This window comes from Chanodichthys erythropterus, chromosome 17, assembly GCF_024489055.1.
Source record: "Chanodichthys erythropterus isolate Z2021 chromosome 17, ASM2448905v1, whole genome shotgun sequence".
NCBI lineage: Eukaryota > Metazoa > Chordata > Actinopteri > Cypriniformes > Xenocyprididae > Chanodichthys > Chanodichthys erythropterus.
In genome coordinates, this window is record NC_090237.1 from 26766282 (window position 1) to 26781180 (window position 14899).

Below are 14899 nucleotides of genomic sequence, written 5' to 3' on the forward strand. Positions count from 1 at the left end.
AATCAGATTTAATGGATTTATTTTTTTTGAAAAATATAATGTACTGTCCTACAAAGCTATTATTATCATCAGAGCATCTGAGCAGAGCATAGCAGGGAGTGGATCAGTGAACGAGAGGGTAGCGTTATTTTACCAGTGCTGTCCTCCATGGCTGTGGGCCGTGATTAACTGAGCTGAGTGCACCAGCGTAGACGAAAATACAGAGTGGAGTGTCACATCACACAGTGATAATGGCTAGATCGAGAGTGAAACCTGAGAGCTGAACACTGAAAGGCGGGGTGGCATAAATTCTCGGCCCATATTTCTGTCCGTTTTTCTCTTTTGGTCAAAAACCGAAAATGCCAATTTTTGGATGATCATTTTCATGCATCCCTACTTTTAATGTACATTACCTTTACATCCAGGCATTCCTCTAAAACCAGGGGCTCCAGGTATACCAGGCTCACAGGGCAGTTGATCACCTACCAAGAAAATCAACAATTAAGATGTGTGCTTTACAAATGGTCAGTAGGAATTTAACGCTTCTGAAATAATTGTCTTAAAGGGTTAGTTCACCCAAAATGAAAATAATGTCATTAATTACTCACCCTCATGTCGTTCTACAGCCATAAGACCTTTGTTCATCTTCAGAACACAAATTAAGATTTAGTTGATGAAATCCGATGGCTCTATTGAGAGCAAAGCCATTCAAACTCTCAAGGTTCATAAAGGTAACGTTACTAAAAATATATTTGAAACAGTTCATGTGAGTTCAGTGGTTCTTAATGTTATAAAGCGACAAGAATACTTTTTGGGCGTCAAAAAAACTAAACAAAATAATGACTTTTCAACAATATCTATATGGGCCGATTTCAAAACACTGCAACACTGAATCTTTGGTTTCGAATTAGTGATTCGGATCTCCTATCAAACGGCTAAACTGCTGAAATCACGTGACTTTGGCGCTCCGATTCACTGATTCGATTTGTAAAGCTCTGAAGCAGTGTTTTGAAATCGGCTCATATACATATTGTTGAAAAGTAGCAGCTTTGTTCTCAACACAGGCCTCACTGAGCCATCGGATTTTAACAACAATATCTTAACTTGTGTTCGGAAGATGAACGAAGGTCTTACGGATGTAGTACGACAAGAGGGTGAGTAATAAATGACACTATTTTCATTTTTAGGTGAACTAACCCTTTAAGGTATGCTTTAAGAAATTTTAATAAATCAGGGAAAAAACAATCATAGCTATTTTTATTGGCTTTAAACAAATCACAAACAGTTATGTACCATTTGTCCACACACAACAAACAACAAATTTGTCATATCAAATGCACAAGGTATGTTTTCAGTTCGCCCCAAACTGATATCTGATTGATTAATAATACACACAACACAGGAAATGCAGTTTTCCTAAATGTTTACACAATAGCATTATGTAATAGGGGAAATATAAAAGGGAAAGTATACATAGAGCAAGAACATATGCAAGAGAAGGGGAAAATAAAGGGGTGTAAGTGTAAAGGTGGTTGTTTGGGTAGAGGAAGGGGTGTAATGAGAAGGAAAGGAAGAGTGGAAGAGGAGATCATACTGTATATGAGGAGAAGATTGGGAGGAAGTTAAAAAGGAGGATAGGAGAAGAGCTGAGTATAGTGGAGGAGATTGGTGTAGTGGAAAGAGATTTAAAGCTGTTGAGATAACTGAAAAACTTCTGCCTGACAATTTGTATATTCTCAAATGTCAGGGTGGCACAACTGCAAATATTTTATTATCAACTGACAAGGTAATAATGTTAAGCCTGATACTGTAACACAACATCCAGAGGACCCAATAGATTATTGTGGCCGAGTGAAAAGGGTTGTAGATATCTCTCAAATACTGATAAAAACAGCTCATTTCAAGTATGGGTAGATATACTGTATTTACAAATATTTGGTTGTACCACCTGACAAAAAACAAAAACAAAAAAGAAATGAAACACTTTGAAATGTTATGAAGCTTGTTTAAACACATTGGGTCTCATTCATGAAACACGAGCAGAACGAATTTTTGTGTAAATTGTGTGTAAAGTGGTTCTGGCATAAATTTTCGGATTCATTAAAATGTTTGTATTTTCCAAATGTTAGTTGGTACGAAAGAAATCTACACCTGCTCCCAGCCACGCGTAAATAGTGTGTTTAACATCCGAACGTTTTGCTCATTAATAAGGCTGCATTTTAATTCCCCTTAATAAGGTACATATTTACACAGCATTTTGAAAAAATATTATATATAGTAATTACATACGTTTTTTCTTTTTACTTTTATTGTGAGAGCCAGTAATAGCATCTGCAAACGGAGCACTTTAATCAAATAATTAATTGATTTCAATAGGGCTGGGCAAACTAATGGCCCCAAATGGCCAAAATCCTTCGTTTGGTGTCATAATATGATGCCCATATATAGTTGTCAGTCGGATTTAATGGGTGGGATTTATGGTAATTGAGAATGAGCGTGCACGCGCGTCCCATTTACGACTGATTGGAATTCATTAACACACACACACATTTCACTATCACTTCTGACGTTTACGAAGTATTTGTGAATCAGGAGAAGAGTTTTCGGGAAGGTCTCTTTACGCGCAAATCACTCACATATTTACTCGTATATTTACGAATGTTTCATGAATGAGACCCATTGTTTATACACATTACATCCGTTTTGAAAAGAATTTTTAAAAATACAGATTTTGAAGCTTTATTTACTCAAAGACCCATACAACAAAACCTGTTAAAAAAAAACCTTACAATAAACCTGTATTTTCTTTTGTGTAGTTGTACATCTACAGCTGAAAGTGTTCATTATCATTAGACAATACACTTGTAGTTTTAATGTTGGTATTTACTTTTAATAAACGCATTACTAGAAAGAAATGCAGTACTTTATTTTGCAGTAAAGTTGAACTTTGGCTAAGGTAAGAGTGTGTTTAGATCACGGTGATAAATGTTTTGAGAGCAGATACATTACTCTGGAGAAATGTGTCAAATCGATTGAGAAAAACTGTAATGCAACCTTGTTGAATAAAATTAATAATAATAATAAAAAAAACGTACTGATGCCAAACTTTTGAATGGTACTGTACATTACTCATCATTAAAGGATTAGTTCACCCAAAAATGAAAATTGTCATTAATCATTCATTAAATGTAAACAGTATATGAGAATGACACAAATTGTTGAGTAAAGTTATTTTTTGTTTTGTTTTTTCACACAAAAAGTATTCTTGTCGTTTCATAAAATTAAGGTTGAACCACTGTAGTCACACCAACTATTTTAATGATGTGTTTAGTACCATTCTGGACTTTGAAAGTGTCTATGGACAAGTCATATACCTCTCAGATTTCATCAAAAATATCTTAATTTGTGTTCTGAAGATGAACGGGTGTGGAACGACATGAGGGTGAGTAATTAATGACAGAATTTAAATTTTTGGGTGAACTAACCCTTTAACAGTTTTGTTTTTACTACTTCAATACTAACATTATATAAGTTAACAACAGTAATTGTATTTACTATATATACGTGGAATATTGTCTGGATACCAATTTATCATGTAAAATATAAACCTTACTCAGCACTGTGAGTCTTACCTTGAACCCCTTTAGGACCAGGGGGCCCTGTTTTGCCTTGAGGTCCAGGGTCCCCTTGTTGCCCTCGTTTCCCAATTGATCCCATCATACATGGTCCAGGAGGACCAGATGGACCTCTGAGGCCTTTCACACCAGCAGCTCCTTGACACCCCCTGTCACCTGGCAGTCCAGCAAGATTATCTCCCTGGGCAGAGAAAGAGTTTTTTAAAACGAAAATAAAAATAAAAAAATAATCCAAAATTCATGTGAAGAAAGGTTTTAATGTTGACCAATACATAGGTCATCCACTAGATGGTACCATAGGTCCTTCTGTGTTAATGTTACAGTTTTTTTTCAATTGCTAACATACTTTTGTCCAATCTATAGTCACATTTTCAAAAATCTCAACACATTTAGCAGAACATCAGTCTGTTGTGGCCATACCATTAACACAATTCATGTTGTTTTCAGACAAAATGCAGTCAATTAACACGTTTCTAAAATGCTTACATTTTCTTTTAATATAAGCTTACCCCATACCAAAATCATGGTTCCATTTCGATACTTCACTCGTACTGCGTATGGGGAAAAGTCTCCCTTTTTCCCCGTCACTGAAGCCTTTTTCAATAACGCAGTGTAACTGCATCGTCATTGGTTCACTCATAGACAAGTCGTTGAACCAATGATGGCACGGCATAGCTGCGCGACCTATGGTGAGAGAGCGCGCGAACTTTCCCGCCGAAATGGGCGGGGCAAAGGGCTATATAAGCAGGCATTTCGCCATAGGATTTCAGTCCTTTCTCCTTCAGCGACGACAACGCATCTCCTCGCTGATCTCCGCCTGAAGCCTGAGGAAGCTCGCCGCCTTCGAGAAGCTCCCGCCGCCGTCTGAAGAGGCCCCGCAGCGGACCCAGCTGAACTCGCCAGACGGAGACAGCGCCCTCGCTGACTGCTGCCCCGAGCGCCGTCCTCGAGACGCCCGCCTCCCGCTTCCGGCCGCCTTCTCAGCGTGTCTCCTGCGTGTCTTCCGCGGCTTATTGCCGCTCTAAAAGAATGTTTCCTCAGCGGTTCTACCGCTCTAAAAGAGCTTCCGCGGCCCTCGCCGCTCTAAAAGAGCCCCCCCAATCGCCGTTATAACGGCGGCGGCGTTGCTGCAAATGCCGCGCCACTCTTGTGGCACGTGCAGAGCCCCTCTGCACAATGACGACGGGCACAGCGAGTGCGTCGCGTGCCTGGGCAAGTCCCACGCCGACGGCGCGCTCGCTGGAGCCTCATGCTCGCACTGCGAGAGCATGAGCCTCGGTTATCTGCGCTCGCGGGTCGCCTTCTTCACTGAAGGCGATCTCGCCGCTCGCGCCCTCCCGTCTCCTTCCTCCCGCGAGCCGGCTAGGAAGAGACAGCGGGGTAGAGCGACTCAGCGCCCGGAGTCGTGCGAGCTCACGCCGGCCCAGCCCCCGCGTGCCTCGCCTTCTCCCCCTAGAGAACAATCTCCCGTCATGTTCTCCCGACCAGAGCAGTGTCCCTCTGCAGATGCGAGCGACCTCGTTTCGTTTGGAGGATCTGACGAAGAGCCCGATGACTCCATGTCTCTTGCGGCTTCTGAAGCGGAAGGATGGGCTGGCGAGCCGGACGAACCTGCTTCCCCGCCTCCTTCGGAGCCCATTGAACACGGCCAGGGTATGGATGCCGAGCTCTTCCGCATCCTATCCAGAGTAGTGGAAGAGCTAGACCTCGACTGAGCCCCGCCGGAGGAGCCATCACGTAGCCGCCTGGATGAGTGGTTCCTGCCAGGCCGCCGCCAAGCCCCTCGCCAGCGTTCCGCTCCATTTTTTCTCGAGGTGCACGAGGAGCTTACGAAGTCGTGGCGCGCTCCGTACTCCGCCCGCCTCCACACAACGCACCGTTCTGCCCTCACTGCTGTCGACGACGCAGAAGAAAAGGGCTATGAGCACTTGCCGCCCCTAGATGAAGCGGTGGCAGCTCACCTTTGTCCTCCCGCGACTGTGGGGTGGAAAACCAAGAGAGTCCTGCCTTCCAAGCCCTGCAGAACCACCTCTACACTGGCTGGAAGAGCCTACACCTCTGCTGGCCAAGCTGCTTCGGCGCTTCACACCATGGCGATCTTCCAGGTGTTCCAGGCCAAACTCCTCCACTCCTTGGACGAGTCCGGCAATTATGCACCTGCCTTCAAGGATCTCCGCAGCGCCACCGATCTAGCCCTGCGGGCCACGAAGGCCACTGCCCAGGCCATCGGGCGTTCCATGGCCAGCCTGGTTGTGCTTGAGCGCCATCTTTGGCTCAACCTCACAGAAATCAAGGACCTGGATAAGACGGCCTTTCTGGACGCCCCGGTCTCCCTTTCCGGTCTTTTTGGGCCAGCGGTGGATAGTTTCACAGAGCGCTTCACAGCGGCGCAGAAGTCGTCTCAGGCCATGAGACACTTTCTGCCCAAGCGTTCCAGCTCTGCGTCTGCTCCTAGCCGCCTCAGGACTGCGCCGGCTCAGCAGACCAAACCTGCCCCATCCACCTCTCAAGCAGCACCGCCTAAGGAGTATCGTCAGCGCCCTCGCCCTGATAAGCGCCAATCTTCCTTCCCGAGACGCCAGGGACCCTGGCCCAAGATTGTGCTGGACCCGGTGACTCCGAAGACGTCCTGATCCAGCAGGAAGGAAGAGGGTTGGGGAATGTCCCGTTACGACCGGACCACCCCAAAAGGTCCCTCGTGCAGTCTCCCCTCCGCCTCGTTTAAATCCGGGCGTGGGAGAAATGCTCTGTGTTGTAGATGGGCCCACACATGTTGCGCCCAAACAAACGCCGTTTTCACGGCAAACACTATTTTACTTCCTCAAAAAGAGAGAAAATTTCCTCTTTCACCTCCTTCGGTGCACGGCCCCCTACCCAGCGGCCTGTCATCCGACATCATTCAACCCCTTGTCACTCGGGCCGAGGCCTGGCAGGCCATCCCCGACGTGTCAAGCTGGATCCTCGGGATCATAAAGCAGGGCTACTCGCTCCAATTTGCACGACGGCCCCCTCGCTTCGGAGGGGTGCTTCAAACCTTGGTGAACCCGGACGACGCCCCTGTCCTCCGGGCCGAGGTCATGACCTTACTGAAGAAAGGGGCTATAGAAATAGTTCCCCCTTCAGAAAGCGAGTTTTACAGCCGTTACTTTCTGGTCCCCAAAAAGGATGGCGGCCTCAGGCCCATCCTAGATCTCAGACTTGCTGTGCACTGCGGTGAAAGAAAGCCACGACTTTTCTCACGCGACCATGCAAGAGACTGACATGAGAAACGTTTAAACCTGCTTGCAAGATTCAATGTGTGCCCGAAACACTTACTGAACTAGAGAGCTGATTGAGACACACCATCTACGATAAATCGTTACACCCCTAATACTTATAGTAATTTAAAAATGTGGTAGCATTGGATCTGGACAGGAAGGATAACTCTGGGAGTTGGAAGGGGTGTGTCGCGATTCTGCCTTCTCACATCGCGATACAGGTTCGTGGACCTGCATATCGCGATTTCGATTTCATATCGCATATCGTTACAGCCCTAGTTGGCAGTGATGAAAGCCCTGCAAGCTTTCCAGGCTCACTTGACGGGACGCCACGTCTTAGTCCAATCGGACAGCATGACTGTGGTGTCATATATAAATCACCAGGACGATCTTTCGTCCAGCCGTCTATGCGCTCTGGCGAAACGTCTTCTGGAGTGGGCAACACCAAGGCTTCGGTCGCTCAGGGCGACTCATATACCTGGCAAAACCAACCTGGGTGCAGATATGTTATCACGGAGCAACGTCCCCAGATGAGTGGATGCTCCATCCCCAGATGGTTCTCAAGATTTGGGAGCTCTTCGGGAGAGCAGAGATAGACCTCTTCGCCTCAGAAGACTACTCTCATTGCCCAACATATTTCTCAAAGGAAGTCGATGCGCTGGCCCACGCCTGGCCCAGCACACTCCTTTACGCATTTCCCCCCATCGCACTGATCCCGCAAGTCATCAGGCGAGTCAAGGAAGACAGGCACAGAGTCCTTCTAGTGTCCCCGCTCTGGAGGAGCCAGACTTGGTCCTCAGAGCTGTTCAGGCTCTCCACGAGAGCCCCATGGCCCATTCCCCTCTCAGGCGAACAGAACAATCTGGCACCCACAGCCAGAGCTCTGGGCTCTACATCTCTGGTCCCTCGATGGGAGCCGACTAACCTTCCCAGGGACGTACTAGAGACCATATCTCAGGCGAGAGCCCCGTCCACGAGATGCCTCTACGCCCAGAAAGGGTCGGTCTTTGTTGATTGGTGTTCCACACGTAACATAGACCCCGTGGAATGTGACGTATCTCCGATACTGTCCTTCTTACAAGAGCGTTTGGATCTGGGGCGCGCCCCCTCAACGCTCAAAGTATACGTAGCAGCCATCTCAGCGTTTCATGCTCCTATCGCTGGCCAGTCAGTGGTCGAAACAGCCTTGTGGTTCGTTTCCTAAGGGGTTCTAGGCGATTAAATCCTCCTCGTCCCCTTACTGCTCCCACTTGGGACCTTTCCTTGGTCCTTAGGGCTCTCAAAGGTAACCCCTTCGAGCCGCTGAGTTCAGCTGACCTGAGGCCTTTAACCCTGAAAACCGCTCTGCTACTTGCACTAGCATCGGTCAAGCGTGTTGGCGACTTGCAGGCCCTCTCTGTGAGCCCTGCGTGCCTCGAATTTTGGCCTAATGACTCTAAAGTCGTGCTGAAACCTAGACATGGCTACGTACCCAAAGTGCTCTCTACTCCGTTTAGAGCTCAGGTCATTTCGCTCTCTGCTCTTCCTCCCTCCACGGATGAACAGGAGCTGGAGTTACTCTGCCCTGTCAGGGCATTGAGGACCTATGTAGAGCGATAGCAGCCTTTCAGGCAGTCGGATCAGCTCTTTGTCTGTTTTGGTGGCCGCACCAAAGGGTCTTCGGTCTCAAAACAACGTCTCTCGCGTTGGATAGTCGACGCGATTAATCTCTGTTACTCCTCCTTGGACATTCAATGCCCCTTAGGAGTTAGGGCCCATTCCATTAGAGGAATGGCTTCCTCCTGGGCCTGGTCTAATGGAGTTTCCATTAAAGACATCTGTGAGGCAGCCGGCTGGTCCTTGCCGTCCACTTTTGTCAGATTTTATCATCTGGACGTTCCGGCCTTACAAGCCCGGGTCCTCTCGGTGTAACTAGGTGGCCTCTTCGAGTTCCACCTCTCGCCGATCAGGAGTTATCTCCTCCTTGTAGTGTAACAAGGGTTTACGACGGCTTTGCCTTCTTACTTTTTCTTTTGGTCCCCCTTCGGTGTCCAAAACAAGTTATGTCGTTCCCTGCCGTGGCACGGCGCGGTTGAATTCGTACCCCATACGCAGTACGAGTGAAGTATCGAAAGGGAACATACTTGGTTACTAACGTAACCTCGGTTCCCTGAGATACGGAACGAGTACTGCGTTACTTGCCGTGCCACGAGGCTGCAGCTTCAGTGTCGTCGCTTCAGTCATTTGGCCTGAAATCCTATGGCGAAACGCCTGCTTATATAGCCCTTTGCCCCGCCCATTTCGGCGAGAAAGTTCGCGCGCTCTCTCGCCATAGGTTGCGCAGCTATGCCGCGCCGTCATTGCTTCAATGACTTGTCTATGAGTGAACCAATGACGATGCAGTTACACTGCGTTATTGAAAAAGGCTTCAGTGACGGGGAAAAAGGGAGACTTTTCCCCATACGCAGTACTCGTTCCGTATCTCAGGGAACCGAGGTTACGTTAGTAGCCGAGTACGATCTTTCTAATCTTATTTACAAATGCTTAAACACAGCAAGTCAGAAATGAAGACCTAATGTTCCAATCTTTAAATATAGGATAAAACCTATACTTTTGCAACAACATCAGTACTGGAAAAAAAATATAAAACATATACTGAAACAACTGATAAGCATTTTTAATTAGCAGATCACTTAAATATTTAGAAATAGCAGATTCAAATCTCAGTTGGAGGCATAGTGCATTATACTTTTACTGCGGTAAAAGTAAACTGAATTTTAAAAATGATGGATTTCATATTGTCTGCAGGTAGAACTGAAACATGACAAGTAATGCAGTTTCGTAATGCCATCAACTGTTAGTATTTTAACAGTCATTGCACTATGATTGACTATATGTTCATGTTTGATAGACTAGTAGATAAACTAGTTCTATGTTTTGACAGAACGACTCAATTTTGAATCAGGTTTGCTGTGTTTTGATAGAGTTAGTATGTGTTGAAAAATGTTTTTAGAATTTTGAAATGTAGAGTTTGTGTTTAACAAAATATGATTTTGGGCAAGAAATTAACTATTTGGCTGATTGTGTGATGTAGGTGTTGCTGTGTTAAGAGTTTAGAAAAAGTATTTTAAGTACTGGAATTTGAAAAAATTGAAAAAAAAAAACAATTGAAAAAAACTAATACTAAGTTACATATTAATTTACACATGGTACCTAATTAAGGAGCATATATATATATATATATATATATATATATATATATATATATATATATATATATATCAATGTATTTAGGCATGTCGACATGGTCAAGATGATCTGGTGAAGTTCAAACTGAGCATCAGAAGAGGAAGAATGGTGATTTAAGTGACTTTGAATGTGGCATGGTTGTTGGTGCCAGACGGGCTGGTTTAAGCCGATGCACACTGTGTGATTTTGACCACGATTAGGTCAAATCTGTAGTCTTTGATCGCTAGTTTGACATTTTCACTGACAGCCGATTAATGACGGTCACCAGATCTCAATCCAATAAAGCACCTTTGGAATGTGGTGTAACAGGAGATTCACATCATGGATGTGTAGCCGACAAATTTGCAGCAACTGCGATCTAACCCTGAACCCGGACTAGCAAGGTATACCTAATGGTATACCTATATATAATATATATATATATATATATATATATATATATATATATATATATATATATATATATATATATATATATATATATATTATGAATTGTATATATGTTTATGATGTACCAGAGGTCCTGGATCTCCAGGAGCACCAATCTTCCCATCAGCCCCTTTCTTCCCACTGCACCCTGGCATTCCATATCCTCCAACAGATCCTGTGTCACCTTTATCCCCTTTAATAAAATGCAAAAATTGAATTTCAGTTCGCACATAAAATTAAGATGAGAGATTTGATGGATAACTTGATCAGAAAAATCATAATGCTTGGGGATAAAAAAAAAAATCTGCACTGCAATTCTACTATCAAACATGCTTTATTATACTATAGAACCACACCACTTTGGGTTAGTCTTAAAATGTTTAAAGTATCTAATAATAATATATAAATTATTGTCTTCACCCTTTATGCATAACATCATAAAACCTCCTTTCTCTCCTTTAATCCCTCTGACACCTGTGAAGCCACTGGGACCCTGAGAAACAACATTAGACAAAAACAAAAAGAGATCCTTAGATACTCACACATATACAAGTAAGCACAATACAAACTTCTCAACCAGGTTTACATACAGTAACACCCCCCACACCCCTCTCTCCGATGAGTCCGATATCACCAGTGGGACCCCGAAACCCTTTTTGCCCCTGATCACCAGGGTCACCCGGACGGCCTGGAGGGCCAGGATCACCAGGTAGATCATCAGGTGGCTCACATACACATAACCCATGATAACCTGAAAGGAAAATAAATAAATAAATAATAGTAATATATTTTATACACACACATACATACATACATACATACATATACATATATATATAATAAGCACAGGTGCTCATACTGGACACCGATACACACTACACATAACTTTACAGCTAGGACAAAAGAACCAAAAATCATCAGCACCATGGACAGCACCAGATAAGATGCTCTTACACTTGTGAAGCAGGTTCTGTATATTTACATCAATCTTTCACATAGATACCTCATACTGTATGTTCCATTATTAAATAGTCTGGCTAATTTGATGCTTTCAGCTACAAATAATCTGCTTTTAAACATTTTTTCCATGTTTTAAAAAATTTGAAAAAAGTGCATATATTTGATATGGGCCTATTCATGAGATAAATAATATATTATAGTATAGTATAGCCTATTCACTACAATAGCATCATCAAAAGTATTTGGACAATTAAGTCATGATTAAAATGATTGATTAAAACATAAAAACTACCATATTATATATATATATATATATATATATATATATATATATATATATATATATATATATATATATATATATATATATATGAATCTGTATCAGTAGCTATATTTCCATCCAATGTCACGAATTGAACTGTGCGAAAAATTGGAATATTGCATACAACATTCTTCACTTCACAACAAAATCTTCACTTCATGATAGTGCTGTCAGATTGATTAATCGGATGATTTGAATATTCATGAATGTTTATTTATATGTTTATTATAAAAAAGGGCCATAAGCAGGGTTTCCCATTCTATACAATGCACTGATACATATTTGTGACCTTTTGGATGAGTCGTCGCTGCACTCTTGGGGTAATTTTGGTCAGCCGGCCACTCCTAGGAAGGTTCACCACTGTTTTATGTTTTCTCACTGTGGTTCGCTGGAGTCCCAAAGCTTTAGAAATGGCTTTATAACCTTTTCCAGACTGATAGATCTCAATTACTCTCTTTCTCATTTGTTCCTGAATTTCTTTGGGCAAGCACTTTTTTCACACAGGGCCATGTGGTTTTGGATTTTGTTTTCCATTCATAATAAAAACTGCATGTTGTGTTTACTTGTGTTATCTTTGATCCATATTTAGATTTGTCTGATGATCTTAAACATTTAAGTGTGACAAACATGCAAAAAAAATTAAAAAAATCAGGAAGGGGCAAGCACTTTTTCACACCAATGTATATATATTTATATACATATTTATATACACACATATATACACACTAATATATATAGACATACATATCATATAAACACAAACTTTTATGTCTGATTCAATTAATCATGATTAATTGATTTGACAGCACAAATTCCTGATAAACTGGCACTAAATATCACAAAAAAAGGAAGTTGTTGCAGTAGAAGTCACTATATAATAAAAAAGTTATCTTGCTTTCAGAGGCAGATGCTGCTGTTTGGGAACGCAGTCGTGTAAGAAAGTTCTGGGACATAATTATACTGAACCACTTGAATTTGCTCAGGCATTTCAGAACAACCAAAACAGGATTTCAGATGCTGTGCAACAAGATTGTTTTGCTGGTTGGTCTAGTTATGCCGTCCCATCGGAAAGTCACATGTATTTTTTAATGCGCATTGAGGAATTTATAATAATAATAATAATAATACATTTTATTTAAAGGCGCCTTTCAAAACATTCAAGGACACCGTACAGTAAAAGGTAGTTATAAACAAATCGAGACACAATACGAACAAAGCAACAGCTAACATACGATATTTAAAACTGGTCAGAGAAAGCTAATTTAAATAAGTAGGTTTTAAGACGTGATTTAAAAGTAACAAGACAATCACTTTGTTGTAGGGATAGTGGTAGAGAATTCCAGAGACGTGGAGCAGCACAGCTGAATGCCCTGGACCCCATAGTGACTAAACGAACAGAAGGTACAGCAAAAGAGACAGAAGAGGAAGATCGAAGTGTACGCATAGGAGTGTAGATGTGAAGCAGTTCGGAGAGATATGAGGGTGCAAGATTGTGAAGAGCTTTGAAAGTGAGAAGTAGAATCTTGTACTCTACCCGATATTTAACAGGAAGCCAATGTAAATGATAGAGAACAGGAGAGATATGCTCAATGGAAGAGGTTCTAGTAATTATGCGGGCAGCTGAGTTCTGGACCAACTGAAGTTTATGAAGGAGTTTGTGGGGTAACCCAAATAAAAGAGAATTACAGTAATCAATACGTGAGGTGACTAGAGCGTGTACAAGAATGGCTGTGGAATTGGATGTGAGAAATGGACGAAGACGGCTGATGTTACGTAGGTGAAAATATGCAGACCGAGTAATATTATTGACGTGTGTTTCAAAAGACAAAGTACTATCGAGGATGACACCCAGACTCTTAACCTGAGAAGATGGAGAGATTATAGAATATTTATTATATATATATATATATATATATTTATTCAGTAAATGTGTTTCCATCGTAATTAATGCAAAAAGGTTTATCTGACTAATTTGAGCACATACATTTTTTTATGAGCATTTTTTTTAATCCATGCACACTTTGCCATTTCCATCCAGTGATTTTTATCCAATATCCCAAAATGTGCATAAAAATAGGTGGATGGAAACATAGCTAATTTCTTAAAACTCACCTTTTCTCCCCGTGACACCTGATAATCCGGAAGGCCCTCTCTGTCCAACCTCTCCAGGTTCTCCACGTTCACCAGGAAGGCAATAGCAACCTATATCACAGACAGACCATGTAGTTGTACTTCTTTTGAATTGTAGTGTAACATCTTATGTATTAAGGTATGATTTTGCATAAATGTGTTGCATAAATGTGTTGGATAAATGTACGTAGCATGTGACAGTTAAAATGTTTTTCTCACTGTAACCTGTTCACTCGAAACATGACGAGACAAATGTTGACATCATGACAGGATAGACATGCACACAAAAACAACATACAAGCAGGCAAACAAATAAAGATCCATATCCACTCACCAGGAATGCCAGGATTTCCTGGTTGTCCTTTACATCCAGGAGGGCCCGGTTTTCCGGGTTCCCCTAGAGGAAGAGTCATGATATGTTTTATATAGTATTTGGGGTCGCTAAAATTTGGGGCTAAGAAAGTAATATGCATTAAATGGATTAGATACATTAAATTGATCAAAATATTCCTATGTCTAATAAATGCTGTTCTATTGAACTTTCTATTAGTGTTTATAAAAAGTACCGACTTCGGTACTTTAACATCGGCCACCACTATCCATTCCTCTGACTGCCAGAGTACTGAATGCCGGTTCTTTTGGCATCACTTCCTGTTCATACCTGTTATAAGCCATGTTGTTTGTGCATTCTGTTGCAAAAGAATTGCCAGTTTACCCTGTCTCTACCAAACCTTTTTATTACCCTGTTTTATTGCTATGTGTGTGTTGCTCTGCCTGTTTATGACCACGACTTTTGGATTACGGACTTGCATTAGTTTGCTGTCAGGACTGCCGCCACTGTAATTGACCCTGTCTTTGCTTTGTTTGTGCTGCAGCGCTTAATAAAACACTGCACATGGATTCAAATACTAGCTTTGGTGAGCATAAGAGACTAAAAACATGTTCCCTTTCATGGGAAC

The 14899-nt window shown here is 42.5% G+C and overlaps 1 protein-coding gene across 1 annotated transcript in view; it reads right to left on the bottom strand.

Annotated features, from left to right (window-relative positions):
* The window catches only part of col4a4 (collagen, type IV, alpha 4), a 73651-nt gene that overhangs the window by 23593 nt on the left and 35159 nt on the right, over positions 1-14899 (bottom strand). The window contains exons 19-25 of the mRNA XM_067364395.1: positions 14275-14337; positions 13923-14012; positions 11119-11279; positions 10949-11021; positions 10615-10721; positions 3612-3795; positions 388-461 (exon numbers count right to left, since the gene is read on the bottom strand). Coding sequence (XP_067220496.1) covers positions 388-461; positions 3612-3795; positions 10615-10721; positions 10949-11021; positions 11119-11279; positions 13923-14012; positions 14275-14337 — 752 coding nt within the window. The remainder of the gene's footprint in view (positions 1-387; positions 462-3611; positions 3796-10614; positions 10722-10948; positions 11022-11118; positions 11280-13922; positions 14013-14274; positions 14338-14899) is intronic.